The sequence below is a fragment of the Galeopterus variegatus genome, unplaced genomic scaffold, assembly GCF_000696425.1.
Source record: "Galeopterus variegatus unplaced genomic scaffold, G_variegatus-3.0.2 Scaffold287, whole genome shotgun sequence".
Lineage (NCBI taxonomy): Eukaryota > Metazoa > Chordata > Mammalia > Dermoptera > Cynocephalidae > Galeopterus > Galeopterus variegatus.
In genome coordinates this window covers 686,824-701,618 of record NW_007726398.1, presented here as the reverse complement: position 1 = coordinate 701,618, position 14,795 = coordinate 686,824, and the positions used below count along the sequence as shown (strand labels likewise).

The window sequence follows — 14,795 nt, the reverse complement described above, 5'->3', positions numbered from 1 at the left end:
TAATTGGGTAGGAGACACAGAAAGTAATTATGTTTTGTAATGATGAACATGCTGATAATACTGATTTGATCATCACGTACTGTACACAAACACTGACAGTCAACTCTGTACCCCATAAATACGTATAAATAAAACATTTTTAAAAAATTTTCTGCTGTATTTTGTTTTTAGTCCATTTGGCTGTTTTAGGGGGCTTTTCTTTAATGGATACAAGTATGTTGCTAGGAGGCATATTCATTAGATAGAGAAACTATAAAAGCCAAATCCAGCTGAAGACAGGGTGGTTGCTCACTTTCTTGGAGGCACCTTGTTCCCACCTTCCCTGGCTGAGGTGTGTATACTTTACTTTGTATCAAACTTACTTTCAGCAAGGCTGCTCATTCTCTTGAGCCAGCCTGCACTCTGTACTGAACTTTAAGTATGTTTTTCTTGCTTTTGTGTTAAATTTGGTGTGGGCCCTGCTTAGTCTCTGGAGCATGCTGCACTCTGTGGAAACTGTATTTCTTATCTGTTGTACTAAACTTGTTCTCACTTTCTACTGTGACTCTGCCCTTGAATTCTTTCCTGTGGTGGAATCAAGAACCTGGTCAGAGGACAGAGTGGGTTGAAGCCAACTATCAGGACCCTGGACGCTACTTCTGACATCACTACCTCCTGTTTCTCCTGGCCACTTTGGTCTGCTCAGCCAAATCTACCTGTGATCTTTGAATGATTGATGATAACACCCAAATCATGCTCACATCCTGTCTATGTGCTTACCAGCCACGGTAACAAAAGTGATTTTATTTTTTTTATTTACTATTTTGGCAGCTGACCAGTACAGGGATCCGAACCCTCAACCTTGGTGTATAACACTGCGCTCTAACCAACTGAGCCAACTGGCCAGCCCTCAAAAGGGATGTTAGCGATAGGAAGAACTATGACACAAATCCAAAGCAATTTTATTATAATTGTTCATTTACATCCATGTATAGAACTGTTCTTGTATTATGATTTCTCACATCGCTGTGGGAAATTCTTTGAGAGTCTTTATTTCTAAGAGATTTTAAATTGGCATATTTCCTGGATGTTATAGTGCTTTCTTGTCAAAGTGCTTCATGTGTGTGTATTTTGTCTTCTCCAACTGGGGGGCCACTGAGAACAGAGCTCTTTGCTTCTTTTTTAGTCTTTTAAGGTTTCTTGGAATGGTGTTCTGACTCAGAGTTCTCTGCCTGGGACGTAGTCAACCGTGTGGATTAGCTGAGAGATCGGTGTGTATGGACATCTGTACAATTTTTTATCTGACATTAGGATAGTAAAATGTACTCCCTGTGGGAACGGGAACAAGACACTAAGAGGGAGGCGTCTGCTTCTTGACTCGCTTGCTCCATGAACTAGGATAAGTCAGTTGATTTCTCTTACCTCAACTTTCCAACTCATATGACAGAGGGTACATTCCTAGAGTACAGGGTTCTTGAGACGCCCTCTCAGATTAAGTGGCTACGTGTTTTACAAATCTAAAGGGATTTAATGGAAAGATGGAGCTGATATGATAAAGGGAACCAGGGCCTTCTGCACTGCGGGCACGGGCACTCAGCAAATGCAAGAGATTTTAAATTGGCATATTTCCTGGATGTTATAGTGCTTTCTTGTCAAAGTGCTTCATGTGTGTGTATTTTGTCTTCTCCAACTGGGGGGCCACTGAGAACAGAGCTCTTTGCTTCTTTTTTAGTCTTTTAAGGTTTCTTGGAATGGTGTTCTGACTCAGAGTTCTCTGCCTGGGACGTAGTCAACCGTGTGGATTAGCTGAGAGATCGGTGTGTATGGACATCTGTACAATTTTTTATCTGACATTAGGATAGTAAAATGTACTCCCTGTGGGAACGGGAACAAGACACTAAGAGGGAGGTGTCTGCTTCTTGACTCGCTTGCTCCATGAACTAGGATAAGTCAGTTGATTTCTCTTGCCTCAACTTTCCAACTCATATGACAGAGGGTACAATCCTAGAGTACAGGGTTCTTGAGACGCCCTCTCAGATTAAGTGGCTATGTGTTTTACAAATCTAAAGGGATTTAATGGAAAGATGGAGCTGATATGATAAAGGGAACCAGGGCCTTCTGCACTGCGGGCACAGGCACTCAGCAAATGTGGCAAGGCCATTAGCTGTCCCTGCTAGTAGGAGCTCAAAGCCTGGATAAGCCAGAAGCGGAATCTCGACTCTACAGAACATGGCTTGAATTTGCTTTTGAAGTCCTTCCTTTATGCGGGTGGAATTTGTGATAGGAAACCGGTTTGCTTAGGGTGATATGAGCTGGGTGGGGTGGGGTGGAGACGACCTGCTACTTTTGTTTCCATTATTGATTTCCGGGATTCTGTGAGTTTCTCTCATCTTGTTTCCTGTTTTTCCTAAAAGCCTGTGTATATGAATATCTCTTTTCCTGCAGGTGTTAGTAGCATCTTTATCCTTCCGGACAGTCCCAGCAATCACTGCCTTTCATGTGGGTTCCATGGCCTGGGTGAGTGATATACTAACAAAAACGAAGATTCCCACAGCAAGGGACTTGTGTGTGATCGCTGGTGTGAGGTGTTCTTACTCGTAATGAAGATGCGGATCTCAAAGACCATACCTTTTTAAAAACTCAGTTAAATTAAAAAAAAAAAAAAACCTATAGTAGAATTTGTTAAAACATGTCTTTGTCATTAAACCAATACCAATAAACTCTCAGTGAATCATGAAACATCAACCCTGTAGAACTGAGAAAGCCCATTATAACACTACTTAAAACCGACTCATCTCATATAACATATACTTGTATATCTGCACACGTATATATGCATTCTTTTTTGTTTAAATTTTCTCTTTTGTTGTTTTATCTTTTGTATTTTCTATATACATTAATTTTTAAAAATTATGTTTTAGTGCTTCTTAATTAAAACCTCACATTTTAAAAACTTTTTAAAAACTCTTTACATACTTCCTGCTTAGAATCCATGAATAATAACCACACCATTAGAATATCTGATTTTCATGTCCTCGGTTTTTATATTAGATTATTGTGCCTTTCTTTGCAAAAATTATAACTGCTTGGGGAAGTGACAGCTCACCCACTGTGTCACTGCTGGCTTCCCAGCAGCTGGAATGACTGCTGCTGCCCAGGCCTCCCTGGGGATTCCTCTGAGATGGAAAATTCTCAGCCTCAACTGGAGTTTAGCAACAGTAAGGAAAAACAAGAGATGCAATTTTCCAAAATGAAGTTGACTAAGACTTCTATCTTTTCATATAATCACCCTGCCTTCTAGAGGCTAATTCTCAGGATACTTCATTCTGTAAATAGGAATTATATTGGAGAAAGAACTTGCTACGTTGGACCCTAAGTGTGCAGCTCAACATAGGTAGGAAGTCACATGACAAAGTTACAAAAGTAAACTTTGCACATGAAAGCTTTTCAGCAATTTCTAAAAAATCTTTTCTGGCTTGAAGCAATGTATGCAGCTTTCCCATTCAGAAAGGAGTTTGCCCAAATCAATTATAGCAATACATTGACCATTCATTTTAACTTTAGTCTACGCATATATTTGACAGTTTTCTAGATCATTCATTGTTCTAAATAGAGACTTTTCAAGAAAAAAATGCATAATAATTGAAAAGTACTGATATCACCTCACACATCGTTTTTGGGAAATCATTGCTTAAAACTATAATAAATACAGCCGTCTTGGATCTTTTGACCAAGTACTCTTTAAATTCGCCCAAGTTATGTTTCGTTTTCTTATCACTTATAGAAAGGAAATTTGCTAGATATAGAAATTGATTGTTTATAATTATTCTCCCAAATTTTATGGAGAAGCTAAAGATTCATATGTCATTAAACATGTTTAATTGTAAGGAAACTATGGAAGTCAATGCACAGAGAGAATAAAACTGTCAATACAAGTCCTGATATTTTGCACATCATTCTTCTTAAGTAAAACTTAAGTGTCCATAAAGAACATCCCAGAGCAGCTCCATGTTGGCATTTGTGGACTGGATGCTATGGAATTCATCCTGCCTCCTGCTTTTTTTTTCACTCCTGACTCCAACAGTCTCTTCTCCACAAAGAGTTTCTTTAACAATATTAAGTCAAACGAAGTCATTCCTTAGGTGAAAACCATGCAATAGTTTCCCATCTCACTGAGAATGAAATCCAAAGTTCTTGCCTTGGCTTCATAGTAGGGTTATCACCTAATTTATCATCTAAACTATTTTGATGATGAAATGGGCCTTAAGAGTAATTACGCTGGGCAACAGGTGTGAACCAGGATGGTCCTCGAGCAAACCGGGACCTAGAGGCGGCTACCTCGGAGCCCCTACGTGAAGTAGCCATTTCTTCCTTGCGGTCACTGTCTCCTCTCAGTCCTCACTTAGCTCCAGCCACACCGACCTACTCCTTTTAGAATATAACAAGCAAATCCCAGCCGCCTGGAATGTTCTTCCCCAAGATATCTGCATGTCTCGCTCTTTTCACTTAATCCAGGTCTCTACTCAAATTTCTGCTGTTAGAGAGAACTTTACTGCCCCCCTCTTGAAATGGTATCCCTCTTCCCCTGTTCACTGTCTCCTTACTCTGCCTGATTTTCTTCATAATACTTATTTCATCCTGACATACTATATATGAACTTTTTGTTTGTTTAGTTTTTAATTGGTTTTGTCACCCCCACCAGAAGATGAGCTCCGTCAGTGGGGGAACTTTGTTTTGTTTACTGTCATGTGTTGGGAAAATAGAATAGTTTGGTTAGGGCCCTTGCCTCTTGTCCAGTTGGGTGTGGTTTAGCACATCCATTGTAAGCAAATTGTGTGTGTGTGTGTGTGTGTGTGTGTGTGTGTGTGTGTGTGGAGTTAGTGTGCATGCACGCCAGTGTATCTTTTTAGTTTTGTTGCTACTCTTGTGTTCTTCAGAGAGAGAGAGAGAGTTTTAGTGAAGCAGGCAGGTGGGCATCTGTCTTGGGCATCCACCAGGCGCACCTATGCTTTCTAACCTATGCTTCCAAGGACCTGTTTGCTGGTTACCTAGCTCATAGACCTGCGTGTAAGGGGTCTGGAGACCCAGCCTGGCGTGTGAGGGGTCTGGGGACCCAGCCTGGCATGTGAAGGGTTTGTGACCCAGTCTGTGAATGGGCTTTAGGGGGTCTGTAGGCTCCAGACCCAGCCCTAACTCGACAATCGGCCCAGTCGGTGCAGGATTACGGGCAGGTAAAAGAGCCTGACAACTGGCATGGTTGAGTAGCTTTACAATTTGAGTCACGAACAGGATTAAGAGCTCTACAATTGGCGCTGTGGGCAGAATTCAGACATTAGCAGACTGCCACACCATGTGATTGTCATCTAGAACAATGCCTGACACTTAGTAGGTATTTAATCATACTCGGTAGATGAACAAATGAGTTCATGCATATGGAAGAATACATTTCTGGCTGGAGCTGGAGGCTGTTTTAAGGGGAAAGATCAACTTCTGTTTACTTATGGGTGGCAATTAAGTGAGAATGTTTATAATGTAAGAAATGACTGAGAGGTACCAGGAGGAGGAGTACATGATATACAGAATGAGTTGGGGGAAATTTTGGCTAATGTGAATGGTAAAGAAGGCATTCTAGAAATGATGAGTTACTGAAATGTTTTAACCCTGATATAGTGAAACAATTTATTCTTCGGTAATGCATATTTTATGTCTCTCTGTGATACTATGACATGTATATTTTGGTTTTCATCCATGGTTCCTGGCTTGTTCTAACCTTCCCCTGCCTTTCTGTCTTGGAGTAGCCATACTGAAATTCTCTGACCTACCTTATCTGACTGTAGGTTCTAAGACCCCCATTTCAGAAGAGGCCCTACCCCATGTCTGAGATAAAGGGTTGCTGCACAAGGAGGCCAAGAAGAATCCGAACAAACAGGCCTTGCTGGGTTTCCCCACCCAGTCTGTAAGTGTCAGACCATACCCTCTTTGTGCAATCACATTTCTACGTGGTTGTTCATGCTTCGGCTATGCCTGCATAATGAAGTTTTCATAAAAACCCAAGAGCACAGGGTTCAGAGAGCTTCCAGATAGCTGAACACGTGGAGGTTCCTGGAGGGTGGTACTCTCCGGGAGGGTATGGAAGCTCTGTGCCCCTTCCCTCATATCTTGTCCTGTGCATCTCTTCTTCTGTATCCTTTGTAATAACCATTATAATAAATCAATAAACGTTAAGTATGTATTTCTCTGAGTTCTGTAAGCTGCTCACGCAATCTAATTGAACACAAGGAGGAGGTTATGGAAAGTCTGATTTATAGCTGTTGGTCAGAAGTTCCGGAGGCCTGGACTTGCAACTGGCATCTGAAGTGGGGGACAGCCTCGGGGACTGAGCCCTCAATCTGTGGGATCTGGTGCTATTTCCAAGTAGATAGTGTTAGGATTAAGTTAAATTAGAGGACACCCAGCTGGTGTCCCCTGGAGAGCTGCTGGCTTGACTGCCAGTGGAGACAAATTCCCACACGTTCATTCACAGAAGTCAGTCTTCTGTGTTGATGATTGTTGCTGAATAAGAGCATAGGAAAAACAAACACTTTATGTTTATATATATATTCTCACTCACTTTCTAATATGTTTGATTCATTCAGGTTGCCTTCCATGTGTTTTAATTCAACTTCATTTAAAAAATTCATTTCAAATTTTGTGGCAGCCAGTAGATTTAGGAAATCCATTAACAGGTGTTGTCATCTTAGAAATAGTAGTACATAACTATCAGAGCACCACCTGTGTGCCGGGTATTAGTGTTTTGAGTACTACCTTATTTAATTCTTCCAATAAACCTATATGATGTACGTATTCCCATTATCTCCAGTTTACAGTGAAGAATTGTTACAGTGCAATTTGTTTTTATTGTTGTAGTCACTATCAGTTTATTATTTCTGTTAATTTCTGTATTCCAATAGAAATACCTTAGATAGTATACCCTGATTTCTCTGGCGAATTCTAAGTGTAACTTTTTGTGATTCAGTCTACTTAAACCACTACCATTTAGTGGTTTTTCTCTTAGCTTTTATTACAGTGTTTTTATTACAGTGTGTTTTTCTCTTAGCTTTTATTACAGTGTTTTTATTGCAGTGTGTTTTTATCTTGGTTATTTATTTCATTGTTTCTGGCCTGTCTTTTCTCACTGAAAAGTCAGCTCCTGGAGGGGGTAGGGACATCTGTGCTTTGCCCACTGCTATATTTCTAATGCATAAGTGCCTGGCATGTTGCAAATGCTCAATATCTATTGCTTGAGTGAATAAATACAGAATGAGTGAGTTGTATTAAAGCTATCTTTTTTTCCATATGATTCTTGTGATTCAATCAGTCAACCAGTACTTATAAGCACCAATTGTGTGCCTAATACCATGACCCATATATGGCACTTACTAAATGCTAGGCCCTTTTCTAAGCACTTTATGTGAAGCAGCTTTTAATCTCTACAATAACCATATACTGATCTGCAAAGATTCAGAAAATGTTAGGACATAGTTATTTTCCAAAAGGAGCTTTAAATATAGTTGAGAAGTAATATTAATGGAAGTGAAATAATCAGAAAACAATAGAAGTTTATAAAACAATCGTATAATTATTAAATTTAGAGTTACAATTAAATTTTGAGGAAAGAAATTTAGGTAGATATTTCGACTTTTAAAAGGAGTTGTTACTTCATCTTGATCTTAAGAGATGGGAGGAATTTGGATAGATGAAGGGAAGAAGGGAATGATGTTCCTGGATAGAACAACTGAATTAAGGATAATCTTTGGGGTCTGAGAACAATGGCATTTATGATTAGGCAGATAGGGACAGGCCAGACCATAGGTAGGCTTGAAACCTAGGTGGAAAAAAATGGACCAAAGGTGGCTGGAATCAGTGAATCACTATGTGCATGTGTGTGTATCCTTTATAAAGTGAGGAAGATAAGTCTTTCCTGTCTTATTATGTGGACTAAATGGGATAAAGAGTGTAAAGCACTTATCCCAGTTCCTGGCACATAAGAAGCAGTCACTAAATGATAGCTATTACTACTACTGCTAATGATAATAGCAGATAAAGTTTTGCCTTGAATTTTTAATCTGAATAAATTGATTCATTCTGGGTTCTTTATATCAGGTCTATATAATATAAAGTTTTGCCTTGAATTTTTAATCTGAATAAATTGATTCATTCTGGGTTCTTTATATCAGGTCTATCTAATTTGTCTTGATAAAGTTGAATACAGTTTAACCAGTAATAACACTGATTAAGACAAATACCTGAGATCCTGTATGGAAAAATGAGCAGATCCCTTTGCCTTGAATTTTTAATCTGAATAAATTGATTCATTCTGGGTTCTTTATATCAGGTCTATATAATTTGTCTTGATAAAGTTGAATACAGTTTAACCAGTAATAACACTGATTAAGACAAATACCTGAGATCCTGTATGGAAAAATGAGCAGATCCTACATGTGCTCCAGCAAAGAAAATGTGTTGTTTTAATGGCATTTCCATGGACAGAGCTTAAAAACAATCACATGAAAAAGTTTTCAAACTACTAGATATCTATATTTCATTAAAAATGTACTATTTGCAATTCTACAGAATTCAGTTATAGCTTTATGATTCCCCAGGGAGGATATTTCACTAAAAATCAATTGGCATAAAAACAGGCACTTCCCAGAGGGATAAACAGAGAAGACATAATAACCTCTGCAAGATCCTCTGTAAACTTCAAAGGTATGAGAATGTCTGTAAGGGTTTTATTTTGTTTGTTTGTTTGGTGATGATAAAGGAGGCAGAGTATAAACAAACTGTAACTCAAAAACATTTAGTACTTTAACATCAAAAAAAATCTAAAAATAATGTACTGATTTCTTTAGTACAATATATTTTACATTAACTATTCTCCAAACTGTTTACCAGAGTCAATAATGCAATTTGTAATTAAATATTGTTCTAGATGGAGGAAAATAGGCTATTTGTTTGTTTGTTTGGTGATGATAAAGGAGGCAGAGTATAAACAAACTGTAACTCAAAAACTTTTAGTACTTTAACATCAAAAAAAATCTAAAAATAATGTACTGATTTCTTTAGTACAATATATTTTACATTAACTATTCTACAAACTGTTTACCAGAGTCAATAATGCAATTTGTAATTAAATATTGTTCTAGATGGAGGAAAATAGGCTAAAGTTCTAAATAAGCTAATGTTGATGGGGAGGTCTGAGCAACGGGGCTTCTGTAGAGGGAAGGACTAAAAAGTTAAGCAGGAAAAAAAAAGTGGGAAGAGAAAGCAAGGGAAGAGGAGAAAAAAGTGATTCAAGTCTTTTGAAGATTTTAAAGACAGAAATTCATGTTTAAAAAAATTCGAAGCCATTTAAATTCATGCATGCAGTTTGCATTTTTACTCACGTTCACCAGTGTAGAAAATATTTTCTTTATGCAACACCAGGGCCTGCTCCATCTAATTAATTAACAGAAAGAAAGCTCAACTACAGACGTAAAAAGGCACTACCTTTGTTGCTGAATAGTTGGATTAATCTTTAATAATCTTAAATATTTTTAATTCTCTCTGCCCTTAAACCTTGGGATTAGCCAGACTTTGAGCCCTGTGCTCTCTCCTCTCATCTCCCTTCCCCTTTTTCCTTTGGCTGGGCCTGCAATTCCAAACATTCCTGCTGCCGTCCGCACCCGTTACACAACCATCCATCTTACGTGGGGCTTTGTGGACAGGGCTACTCTTAGCCTTTGATCTTTACAGCCTGCTGCCAAAACACCCATTCCCCTCCTGTGGTCCTTTGTGCAACTTGTAACATACACTGAATGTCTAGCAATAGGACTAACTTCAGGCAAAAATGCACTGCGTATTTTGAGTGCAGGTCAGTGTTTGCTGTTCTGGTTGGCAAAGTACACAATGGCTTAAGCAATCTTCCCTGGGCATTTTAGTTTAGGGTGTGGACATCATTCTATGACACAGGTGTCAACTCTTGTTTTATCTTGAGGACAATTAGCAAAAAACTGTTTGTGATCAATTTGCTTTGTTTTGTTTGGACAAACTATTTGCTCAAGTGGAGGAGCCAGGTCAAATTGGCTCTCTGCAAGCTCTTCAGCCCTGCCATAAAATGAAACTATATTTCCTACATCGTGGCATGCCTTGGCATCTACTCTCCTGAGCATGCTCCAACTATTCCCTTAATGGCATCTGGTGCACTCCACACAGCATAAGAACTGGGATCCAGGCATGGTTTCCATCTCACTGAAGTAGCCAGCAGTTGCTGAGAGCAGAGGATGTGGATCACAGCTATGCAATGACATGCTCTTGGAACCAAAAATAATTGTTGAACACCGAAGTATATGTAAAATCACTTTTTTCTCCTTTGGCTCAAGAATATTATTGTGAACCTTAGCAATAAATAAAGCAATGTTGCTGACAGTGTTCTGAACATTGGCCCTGAACCTGAACGTGCTTTTAAATTGAGCTAAGGGGGTTATACAGCAAGTGGATTCATTTAATTCTATTTGTTGCTATGTTCTCCATTCTGGCTTTGTTCCAGAGATTTCTGATAGTTCCAACAGCTTTGGAGTTAGTATCTCTGATGTGTTTGCATCTGACCTCTAACCTAAACTGCAGTGTTATTTTCAGCTGTTCTTTGACAGGGAACCCAACAGCTGCTGTTTAATACCACAGACAACTTGTGATACAGGCTTGAGTTTCTAGTAATAGGATTAATATGCTGATCTTGGGCTCGGATTTGATGCTGGCTATAATTTTCCTGCATAAGGAATGGGGGTGGGAAATAAAAACCAAGCCCGAAGTACAGTGTTATCCTTTTTTTAAAAATTGTGGCAAAATATACATAATGTTAACCTTTAATCAAAAAACATTTTCTTGCTGCAATTAAAAGATAACAGCAAAATGTTTTGCTTTCTAGTAGTTGTGATAAATGAATTTGAAAATGCTGTTCAATAGAGCAGAATAGTAACAAAGAAATCCTGAAATGGTAGGTATCTATTGAAAAATGCTGGGAAATATTTCTAAAACATCCCTCAGAAGTCTGAGGCTCTGAGAAAATGTGACCATTGCATATAAACTTCATTTGGCAAAGGGCAGTAAGTTTTAGAAAAGCAGATTCATCTAAAAATGTATGTCCAGCAATTTTGTGACTTAACCTCAAAACGAATACCAGAACTTTCTTTAAAAATACATTTTTTGGTAAATTTTCTTTGCATGAAGGAGACTTCTGAAATCTTGAAGAGACCGATGTCCAGGTCAATGACTTGCTGGTTTCAAAATCCATGGTTACAACTGTATAGTTTCAATGGCAAAGCTAATTTGGGTTGTCAGGATGTAAATTTTTTTTTTTCCATTTGCTATCAAATGTCAGCTGATAGGCAAAGAGCTCGAAGCTGTCCTCCACATTTAAGATAATGGCAAAAATAACAGACACTTAGTGTTACCATACTAGGGGTGTGGTGATTCTCTCCTGTTTGTTCCTCTCTCTCTCTCTCATGATAAACTCAATGGGGTTGTCTATTTTTAACCTCCTGTTCTTTCCTTTTGGCAGAGTAATCAGTGCGAGCTGAGCTCTTTCCCTGAATGAATCCAAGTAACCCCGGTGGTTGCCTTCTGAAATGACCGGCAGGCACGCATCTGTACAGAGGCTGCCCAGAGTATAAACTCTGGTTCTGAAGTACCATGACCAGCCAAGGAAGTCCTGGTGTGGAGTTTTCTACAACAACAGTCAGTTCAGTAGCTGTGCAGGCTGGGGATTCCAAAATCATTATAGCTGTCATAAAGGTAAGTTAACCACTTTCTTTTTCCTGTGTGGCTGTGGGCTTCTCACTGTGTGTAGATAACCCTAAAGAACAATCATCAGGACACATCAGCACACATAGAAGACAACACAGCAAGCACTCTTATTACTTTCTTAAATCGTCAACTAAGAGATACCTCTACGTAGTTTCAGCCAGTTACGAGTTTCCCTTTCCTTTCAGTTAGCCAGAAAGCATTTACGGCAGATTGATTAAAATAAACAAACAAAACAACTGTACCATGTACTTTCGACTTGAATTTGATCTTTAAAGACAAGCATTGGTGATTAGAGTTTCGTGACTGCAGGCTGTGAAGAGTCTAGTGGACCTGTGAAAGCTTGTGATTTTTGAGAGTGGATGTGCTGGAGGAGAGAGGAGGCAGGTCTCGGCAGTTAGGGGATGGCACTGTTTTATGATGGAACACAGGAAACACTTAGTAAGAGGCTCCAACGTGTGCCCTCTGCAGCACTGGCTTTGACATGGTAAAGACACTACTAAATCTTTGTCACATTGTTGGGGGAATGAAGATCCTGCCAGGTAAGGTGCAAAAGGCATGTGTCAAATTTGCTCTTAATGGTAGGAAGTAGAAACCACTTGGGGCTTAAGATTACTGCAGGTTTTATGTCAAGCAGTTTGCTCATTTACAAAGATGACCACACACCTTGAAGTTGAAGAAGACTTCAGTGATTTTATTCTCTATGGAAATGCCCTGCCAAAACCTCTGAAGCATTAGGCTTGGGATTTAGATAATTTAGCACTGAGGGAATTCAGTGTTTAAGGAAGGGACAACTGGCAAACAAGCTGGTGTTCATCAGCCAGTTTACTTTCAGTGCCCCACCAGGCTTAGTTGAATGGCTTTTCTGGCCTTTTGTTAGAGCATGGACAAGACCTGTTTAATTTAACTTAATTGCTGCAAATTTTATGGTAATGTAAAAATTCGTAACAGGAAAACAGCACTTGACATTGAACAAAACAATTCACTGAAGAAGCACAGAATGCAAAGTGTTTCTTCAGGGCTCATTTCCCAGGGCTGTTGAGACTTGTCCCCACATGAACAGGACCTCTGCTGACTCCCTGCCCTCTTCTCATGTTTTCAAAGGCAATGAGTACAGCTGAAAAGAAGCCTGAAGCAGAAGTAGCAAGAACTGATTATTTGCATGAGATTTACTGATGCTTTGAGTAACTGCCAATTTCAGCAATGAGGAGAAACAAGCAAACTCACTATTTTCAAAAAGTTAACTTCCTCAAACATGAAACATTCTTAGAGCAGGATGAGGAATAATATTTAGAAATTAAACTATGGAAGAATCACACTAGACTGAACATAAGGAAAAAAACCCTCTAAAATACGCTGGAAACTCTTATTTTAACTGAATTATGTTTCTAAGAATGTTCCCTCACTGTCCCCTCCCTGATTCACTACCTTTCTGCTGTCTCCATATAAAATACATCCTAAGCTATTCAAAGGGGAAAGTCCATCTTAATGGAACAAAAGTGCCTGTTTCTGCTCTTTAGCAACTCCCCGTTTTTAGACTGTCTCAAGGCACTAAGGATATTCTAGATAGAAACACATTTTTTTCACTTCTCTTTAGTAATTCACTTATTCACGTGCACGTGTTGTTAGTGGTTTTTTTCATTTAATCAGTTGTTGCTTCTTAGAAAAACAATTCCTCAGGAAATGCAGTGATGAATTAGGTCTTGCAGCAGTGAAAATCCTGAATGTGGAAAACAAGCCAATTGCATGCAAATGGCAGTTGCCACAGCCATCTAATTTTCTTGATATTTTCACATATACCTTCTTGAATACACAATAAAGGTTGAAAAATGTTATGTTTTATCTTTCAAATAATATAAGAATCAATGACTTTATCTAAAGCTTATTCTTTCTGCTTGAACCAGCAAGGCCGTGTAAAGACAGTAATCAGCCTAAATTGCGTTTACAAAACCTTTCCCCTAAGGTAAAGTTTGCTTTCTCCGTGCCCAAATGGAATTTTACTATTTTTATGGAGTTTCATTTTGTGAGTGAGAAAGGGTACAATTTTGTAAGTTATTCTGTAATTTTGTAATATTCAATAATACATAATCCGTTGAATGTGTCCCTCATTTGAGAATTTTTTATCCAAATGGAGAAAGGGTACAATTTTGTAAGTTATTCTGTAATTTTGTAATATTCAATAATACATAATCCATTGAATGTGTCCCTCATTTGAGAATTTTTTATCCAAATTCAATATGATAAGAGAGAACAGTTTATCCTAAGGGGAAAAAAAAAGAAAAGACAGGGCATGAATTTATATTAGACCTATTATGTTTCAATTTAAGTAAGGCTTATCTCTGTAGAAAGAATAAAGTATTCCCAATATAACAGGATATTTTAAAAATATATTAAAAAGGAGAGAGGAAAGAGGAAGGAGCAAAAGGAACTGAAAGTGCATATTATTTTATTTTTATTTTTAGTGTGGCAAATGGGTACAACTTCAACTGGCTGAATCACAGCCCAATCTTCTAGAAATTGGTAGCAGTCAAGATGAAGCCAAAAAACTTCTTCATGATCATGAACTTCTTTTGGCCAAGCTCAAGGTAAGATATTAAGATGTGAAGCAGATACAAAATTTAAAAGAAATAAAAAGCTATTTCTTACATTTCCTATGGATTGCTCTGATGTCACTTGCCTATGGCCATTTTAATATGCTGCCAGATGGATAATGGAAAAATGCTACAGTTATTTATGAGCAAACATCAGCATCAGAGAGAGGTAACAATAAGTTTTTAAACTTTCCCCTAATGTGATAGAAAATATGGAGTGATAATATTTTCACTGTGGAGAAATAAGTAATTGTTTTTTCCTGGTTGCCTCAGTGGGAAAAAAAAATTCCATCATTTTTCCATTTCATGCATTATGCTGTCAAGACACAACAACAGATCCAAACTTCCTATTGTTAATGATACCAGCTGGTAAGAATAACTTAGTCTTTCTTTTCCCCTGAACTA

At 38.4% G+C, this 14,795-nt stretch overlaps 1 protein-coding gene across 1 annotated transcript in view; it reads left to right on the top strand.

The window, feature by feature from the left end:
- Positions 1-11,688: 11,688 nt before the first annotated feature.
- Positions 11,689-14,795, top strand: part of CCDC141 (coiled-coil domain containing 141) — a 187,336-nt gene continuing 184,229 nt past the window's right edge. The window contains exons 1-2 of the mRNA XM_008567053.1: positions 11,689-11,790; positions 14,262-14,384. Of these exons, the coding sequence (XP_008565275.1) occupies positions 11,689-11,790; positions 14,262-14,384 (225 nt within the window). The remainder of the gene's footprint in view (positions 11,791-14,261; positions 14,385-14,795) is intronic.